We start from the raw sequence: 7,977 nt of genomic DNA on the forward strand, positions 1-7,977 counted from the left end.
CACAGCCATTAACCGAACTCCATGCTTGTCTGGGACATCATTGGTTTTCCCCTGGTGTCCTGTTCCTGTCTCAGTATCCCACCAATGACACCATGGTACTTGCAGTCGTCCTGTCTCCTTAGGCTCCGCTTGGCTGTAACTTTTCTTGTTTGTGACAACCTTGACTGCTCTGAGTCCTGGTTGGGTGTTTTGTACAATGTCCCTCAATTTGGTTGTCTGGTGTTTTCTTCACAGACTGGGGGTGCCGACTTTGGGGAGGAACACCAAAGAAGGGAAATGTCCTCCTCCCCTCATATCAACGTCCATGCTCCAACATGATTATGGCCAGTGATGTTGACCTTGCCCACAAAGCTGATGGAGTGTTTTCCAGGTTGCCCCAACTCCATCCTGTCCCCTTTGGAAGGAAGTCATTAAGTGTAGCCCATAGTTAAGGAGTGGAGAGTTAGACCCCACCTCCTGAAGGGTGGAGCAGCAATGTACATTAATTGAAATTGTTCTGTAAAGTGTATTTGTTCATCCCCATTCATGTATTTATTCAGGCATTTGTGTTATAATGGACTTGTGGCTATGCATTTACCTTGTACCTAAGGTTAAAATCCAAACCATAAAAACAAACTCACTGACGTCAAGTCAACTTGATTCATAGCGACCTGCTTGGCCCGAGGCAGTATCTCTACAGAAGTAGATTGCCCAGTCTTCCTTCCGAGGAGTGGCTGGTGAGTTTGAACCGCCAGCCCTCTGGTTAGCAGTCAGATGCCTGAGGCACTAGGCCGTCATCCAGCATGGTGTTATGTACTTTTCTGCCCAAATTACCCTAGCTTTGGCCCTTAGGTGCTCTTTCACAGACCCCCTTTGACATCCCCAAGCTTCTGTGGGTTTTGTGGGTTTGCTTAGATTGGGTTTTTGGTTTGGTTTGGTTTCCGAGCCCTTTGCTACTTTCTGGCACCACACCCCAAATATCCATCAACTTAGGAACAGGTAGACAAAATGTGGTCCGTCTGTCCAGCAGATACAAAATGTGGTCCGTCTGTCTAGCAGATAGAGAGGAATGTTTCTCAGCCACATAAGGAGTAGCATTCTGACAGGTGAACCTTGGAACCCTGGTGAACAACAGCTGGTGAACCTTGGAAACGTGAAGCTAAGTGCAGGGGCCTCAGACTGTGATACCATCTGCAGAAATGTCCGGAGTAGGCAGATCTGTAGAGACGGAGAACAGATTCCTGGTTTCCAGAGGCTGGGGGCTGGGAAGGAGGAATGAGCTTCATAGTTAGATTGTGGTGATGGTTATGCATCTCCATGACCGTCCTGAACACCACTGACTGTACGCACACTTCCAGTGGGTGGGTTTCATGGTGTTGGAAGGATGTCTCAGTAAAGGTGTGAAAAAGATGCTTCCAGCCCTTTGTGCATTTTCCGCCCCGGCCCTAGAATCAGCCATTTCTCCAAGGAGCCCTGGTTACTTTTTATGGAGGACGGTGTTAGACACCACTCTCTGGACTTTGTGTGTCCATGGCTACTTCTTATTTGGTCCAATCCATAAAGCCCTCACCTTGCTCCCTCTGGCTGACCGAGGTGTGCTGTCACTCACCCTCAGTGGTCAAACAGAGCTTAGAGAGGTGGACCATCAGCCCAGGGTCCTGCATGTGTGAGCCGGCCAAGCCCTGAGCCCAGGTCCCCTGCATATGTGAGCCAGCCAAGCCTTGAGCCCAGGCTGGGGTCCTGCTGCATGTGTGAGCCAGTCAAGCTCTGACCCCGGGGTTCCACACGTGTGAGCCGGCCAAGTCCTGAGCCCGGGGTCACCCACATGTGTGAGCCAAGCCCTGAGCCTGAGGTCCCACCATGTGTGTGAGCCAAGCCCTGAGCCTGGGGTCCCGGCGTGTGAGCCGAGCCCTGAGCCCAGGCGTCTTGAGCTTGCCCAGCTCTTTCCCAGACCCTCTTCCAGGGAGAACTGGGCTTCTCCTGGCTTCTTGCTGACTCCCCACGCCAGGCTCTGGACTCCTAGGACAAAGAGGACCCCACGTCCGACTGCCAGTGTTCAAATCCCGGCTCCTCCTCCATGCACTCAGACTCTTTCAGGGGTCCCTCACCCACAGAACCAGCTTGCTGGGTGCCCAGTGTGCTCCTCAGCTGCCCGAAGCCGAGACCTGCAGGGTGCCATCACCCCGGGACCAGGGCACACCTCTCACAATGGGTGGCGGATGGGTCTTCGTGGTGGGGGACCTCAGTGGGCAGCAGGCAGAGGAGCGCACTGAGCACCCCCAACTGTGATTTAGGGAGCACTTTGGTTCACCAGGCCATGACGATGAGGACCCCGCCTGTCACTCCAGGTTCCGTGGGAGGACAGCAGGCGCCTATGGGCTCCCAGTGGGTCCACACGGAGCAGCCCTGCGTGTGCGAGTCAATGCTTGTGTGGCCTGGATCTAAGGTCCCCTGCCTCCACTGCGCCCCAGTTACTCCCGGCGCTGGGCTGAGTCTAATGCCAGGCTCCACGCGCACGTTAATCACGGCCGGGGAAGGAGCCTGGGCTGTCATTGGGAGAACACCCAGCTCATAAAGTTTCTGCTCTGGGTGCCTGATTAGCCTAATGAGGGCGGCGCAGCCCCTCACTCACCGCTGGAACCGCACGGGAAGCGTTCTTCACCAGCCAGCAGGCCTGGGTAGGGCGTTCCTTCCCGCAGGGTGCTTGCCCGGCAGCTCCGGTGCATGAGGCCACAGAGTCCTTCCGAAGAGGACGCTAAGGCTTCTTTTCCAATTTCTCACATTCCCCAAGGATCTAAACCCCAGACTGGAAAGAAATGTCAGCACTGGGGGAGAGCTTCCGGGCTTCGGCCGGGCTGCCAACAGCCCTGCAGCCCCAGCCTCTGGTGCACGCCTTCCGAACTCAGCCCCCATGACCGCTGCTAGCCCCTGGGCAGCCAGGGCGACGGTGCCTCATCAGCTTTACCACCAAGACCGTTTCTGCTAATGCCGGTCCTGACCCGTTCCTCCCCACACACAAACGCACATGCATACATGCACGCACACATGCACACACCCATCCACACACCTTCACACAAATGCACACCCTCCACACTCACACACAGAACACATGGGCACACACATGTATGTACACAGGAGCACACATTTTACACACATGCAGGTGCAGTGGAGGGAGTGCATAGAGTGGGAGCAGGGGTGCAGTGGGTGCAGGGAGTGCAGGGGGTGCAGGGGGTGCAGGGGGTGCAATGGAGCTGGAGCTGGGTAGAAACAGCGGCGCACCTCTGGCAGTTGTGTGTGTCATCTGCCCGTCTCAGTACATCGCAGTCACTTCTTCAGGGGATGTGACCAGAGCTCAGGTTTCTCTCTGCCCTGGATGGCACCCTCCAAGAAGTTCCTAAAGGACAATGGTGGCCCCACACCTGTCATTTTAGGTGTTAAGTGGGGTCAAGTGGGTGCAATACATCAGATGCTTAAACATTGAAAAGTTCTCAAGCAAACAGCTGTTAAAATAAATTCTTACTGAAAAACATACCATGAAACCTGGCTCCTGGGCGTCCATGCTGGGTGGAGCATGGAACACAGTCCTCAGGCCTGCTGGACCCCTTTTCCTGCCACCCCTGCTCTGTCCCCCACTGCAAGGCCCCCAGAGCACACGTGGGCCCCAGCCCGTGCATCCAGCTCCCCCACACACACACCACACAGCCATCCTTGGCCATCCCAGGGCCTGGGGACAGCTCCCTAAGTCCACCCTCCAGAAGGAAATGGGAGAGAAGCCCCAGGTCTCAGGGTCCTGGTCTAAGAGATTCTGGACAAAGCTAGTTTCATCTGGGAGGGGGAGAAGGGGAGAGCTGCCACACAAGGGAAGGTCTGGGGGGCACCTGGGGCCTCCAGGAGTGGGCGTGCACCTGCGGAGTGAGGGTGGTGGGAGGGGACACCTGGACCTCTGAGAGCCCCCCAGGGGCGGGGCGGGAGGCCAGGTGTGAGTCAAGTGGCCCCGCAGCCCAGGCTAAATTACTGGGTCTGCTCCAGGGGCAGCGGTGACCATATAAGGCACCTGCGCTGGTGGTGTCCCAGTCCCACAACTGTGGCCACCCCACGATGAGGACCCTTCTGGTGCTGGCGCTCCTGGCTGCTCTGTGCGCTGACTTGGGTAAGGCCGTCCCTACAGAGGAGCAGGGGAGGTGGCTGAGGGGCTGGGGGCCAGGCAGGGGCTCCAGGGTGAGCTGGACTTGGGGGTGAGTAGGGGGACACTTTCCGTGGCTCCCCCCTGGCCAGCACACACCTGTGTCCTCAGAAGCCCGCGAAGGAGACTTTGCTCCTGTGACGACGTTTCTGGGGAGGTCCGGCTCCGGGGAAGGCGCCTCAGAGCCTCTGGGCTGGGCAGCGGGCCCTGGTTCTGGCTGGTGTGACTCCCATCCCGGGCTTCAGAAGTTTCCAGGGTTCAGGACAGTGTTAAACTAACACAAGCCCATCACCTCCTTCCAGCTCCAGCCCTGTCCCCACCTCAGTGACAGGGCTGTGTGACTTTGAACTCTAGGGGCCATGTCCTTGGGGCCGGAAACAGGGTCAATGGAGGTGAGGCAGCTGTGATTATCAATGGAATGATTGTCTTCCCGAGATAATTAGCCTCAACAGCTTCCCCTGAGCGTGGGGTGGGGCGAGTCTGGAGCCTTCTGCTGTCTGGGGCATCTCCAGGGAGGGCGGAGGGGTGGGCCCAGGAAGGGCAGGGCCAGCAGGCACTTCCTGGGGTCTCATGGCATCATACTTTGAAGAGGGAGCCCCTGGCAGGCATACAAGGGGACAATGGGGAAAGGCCCTGAGGCTGGCTTCAGGGGACAGGGCAGAAGTCAAGGCTGGACCTTGGGGTGTCACTTGGAACCAAAGAACAGCAAGAAGAGCCAGGGCTGGGGGCCCCCAGCTAGGCACCTGCGTCATATCTCCAGTGCCGGGTGTAGGGCACAGCTGTGGGGAGGAGGGGCCGATGAGGGCTGAGTTGGGACATGGGGACCCTCACCTCCATCCTCTGTGGCCTAGCATCCCTGAGGTTGACACTTGAAGCTCTGACCAGGGCTGCCCTGCCCCAGGGGCCCTCAGAGAGGCACCCACTAATTCTCAATGCAGCCCAGGGACCAGGGAGGGGCAAGACCTCAGGCGCAGAGAGGCCCCGTAGAGGACTCATTCAGGGTCCCTTCCCCCACCTGCACCTGGGACTTAGCCAGGGGAACCCCCAGATAGAGAGGGAGCCCAGAGCCCAGATCAGGATGTGTAGCCCCTGAGCCCACAAGGAGGTGGTGAGGGTCTTACTCTGGGACTCAGCTCCAAGCTGACCTCTCCTTGCAGGGGGCCTCTGTGGGCACTCACACGGTCCACCGTGTGCAGAAGTGCTGTCGCCCCATTATGGCCCTCCCAGCACCCAAGTCCTGCAGCAAAGCCTCCAGACTCCACCTGGGCCTGTGGTCTCAGGCATTCCCACCCATCCTGCATGTGCCCACATCTCCTGGGTCCTCCTACCCGGCGCCTGCCAGCCTGGCCTCTGCTCCTGCTGTCCCTTATGCCCAGAGTGGCCTTTCCCCAAACTGCAAATAGGAAACTGTCATCCAGCCATCTCTCCGGGCCCAGCTCCAGGGCCACGCACTCCAGGAAGCCTTCCCAGATTGCCCCACGCCCACTGGTCTAGTGTCTCCACAGAGCCTTCCTTGTGTTTTCTGCTCATTTGGCGCAGGGTGACACTGTCGTGTGTGGGTGTGCTGTGAGCAAGCAGCTGCAAGCCCACCAGGGCAGAATCTTGTCCAAGTCCTCCCTGCAGTTTGAACTTGAGCCCAGAGAGACCAAGCCTGCCCTGATCACACATGGGCAGCAGGATCAGCCTGGACCAGGAGCACATTCGCCTCCCACCCAGTGGCAGCCATCCTACAGCCTTCTGCTGCAGCCTCCTCATAGGCCTGCAGGGAGAGGCACCCAGAGGCTGTCCCTGCCCTTTAAGTAAACCCCCAGTCCCCAGTGTGTGCAAAGCCCCAGTTCTGGGTCAGGAGCCAGCTGTCTCTGGTCCCAGGAAGCAGGTCCAGGCCTGGGGCCTCCTGCAGTCCTCTTCCAGTAACAGGGTGGGGCTCGGGCAGGAAGGAGTTCCTTCCTCCAGGGTGTCACTCCATGCCCCTATATCACCAAGAGGACCCATCCCACTAAAACTCAGAGAGGGCCAGGGACCCACCCAAGGATGCGGCAGTGAGGAGTTGAATGCCATGGCCTCCCAAGTCGGCCCTCCTTGTGTTGTATCATGCTGGCCAGTTCTCTCCTCTACCCAGCACCCCTCACTGCTCCATCCCAGCCCTCCACCTTACAGACCTGCACCCTCCACCCTCCACCCCCCACCCCTCCCCTCAGCCCTCCATCCTCCACCATTTCACTCCTCCATTCTCTACCCACCCTCTATCTTTCCATCTTCTCCCCTGTTCATCCACACATCCATCCACCCCACCCTCCATCCACCCATCCATCATCCACTCACCTCCAGCCCCCACTCATCCATCCATCCATCTACCTGCCCACCCTCCCCTCCACCCTCCATCACCCACCTGCACATGCACCCCGCCACCCGCCAGGGCTAGCTGATGTGGCTCCAGGACGTTCTCTGGGGTCTACAGATGCCTCCCCAGAGTGGCTGCAGCAGAGGTGGGCAGACAAGCGCATGAGCACACAGGAGCTGGGATGCTAGGACCCTGAACCCCAGGCCCTCAGCTCCTCTGTCACGTGGAGGCCATTACACTCCCCAGGCAGGGACGAGGGTCAGGAGGGCGGGTGCAAGCCTGACATCAGAAGTTTCTGCCCACTCGGAAGACCAGGGACAGGTAGGGGCGAGAGGAGGTTCAGAGAGGGTGAGCCAGCTGTCCCCAGGAGCTCAGACAGCCGCCCAGGCCCAGCCCCCGCTGCCAAGCCCCCAGCCCCGGACTGACGGGCCTGTCCTTCCTCCCCAGCTCCCGCCCTGCACTGCCACGTGTGCTGTGGCCACGAGAACTGTGAGTCTCTGGTGGAGTGCGCCCCAACCGACAAGTACTGTGTGATCACGCGGGCAAGTGAGTACCCTGAGTCCTGCCCGCAGCCCACCAGCCCCTGCACTGCCCCAGCCGGCCCCCAGGGCTCCCCAGCCCCTCCTGCCTGTGCCGACACCCCACCTGGCCCAGACCCTCAGGGACACCACTGCCCTCCTGCAGGAATCCCAGGGGAGTCCCCACACATGTGTGTACTAAAAAGAAGCTCATGCAGGGAGGGATCTGTTAGAATAGCCCACCCCACCTCCCACCTGTCACAGCTGCAGGCTCTCAGATGATTGGTCCAGAAAGGCCATCAAGGGCTCCCCACCGTCCGTAGAGGAGTCCCCCTAAAGGATGTACTGAGCGTACGGGCAGGTAACAAGATCTCCCCACCCTCCACAGAGGAGTCCCCCTAATGGACTTACTGAGCATGTGGGTGGGTGAGAAGATCTCCCCCTTCCTCCTTAGAAACCAAAACCAAACCAAACGCACTGCCGTCGAGTGGGAACCGACTCATAGCGACCCCTCCTTGGGTTTCCAAGGCGCTGTTATCTCTGTGGAAGGAGATTGCCCCATCTGCCTTCCGAGGAGTGGCTGATAGGTTTGAACCGCCAGCCTTCTGGTCAGCAGTCAGATGCCTTAGGCACTATGCTACCAGGGCTCCCATTCACCCCTCCATAGAGGATCCCCCTAAGGGACATGTTGAGCATGTGAAAAAGAGTGAGGAGCAAGGGCTGAAAGGAACACCCACCTGGAAAGTTCTGGAAACACCTGACTCGGTTGCAGGCCAGACATCCCGGGCTGGCATTCCCGGCCTCACATCCCGCCCCCACCTCCTCGCGCAGTCCAAAGCCTCAGTGCAGCCCAGGCTCCTGCTCCTGTCGCACAGGTACCCCTGCCCCGTGTTATGGTCCCACCTGGAGGCCCCCCTCAGGAAGGACCCCCGACTCCACCCCCCGGAGGCCCCCCT

General features: G+C 58.9%; 1 protein-coding gene across 1 annotated transcript in view; it reads left to right on the plus strand.

Annotated features, from left to right (window-relative positions):
- The first annotated feature begins 4,077 nt into the window (after nt 1–4,077).
- LOC103196769 (ly6/PLAUR domain-containing protein 2-like) overlaps nt 4,078–7,977 on the plus strand; it is a 7,457-nt gene continuing 3,557 nt past the window's right edge. The window contains exons 1-2 of the mRNA XM_007940558.1: nt 4,078–4,129; nt 6,951–7,049. Coding sequence (XP_007938749.1) covers nt 4,078–4,129; nt 6,951–7,049 — 151 coding nt within the window. The remainder of the gene's footprint in view (nt 4,130–6,950; nt 7,050–7,977) is intronic.

This window comes from Orycteropus afer, unplaced genomic scaffold (assembly GCF_000298275.1).
Source record: "Orycteropus afer afer isolate SDZICR_OR568_19922 unplaced genomic scaffold, OryAfe1.0 scaffold00069, whole genome shotgun sequence".
Classification (NCBI taxonomy): Eukaryota; Metazoa; Chordata; class Mammalia; order Tubulidentata; family Orycteropodidae; genus Orycteropus; species Orycteropus afer.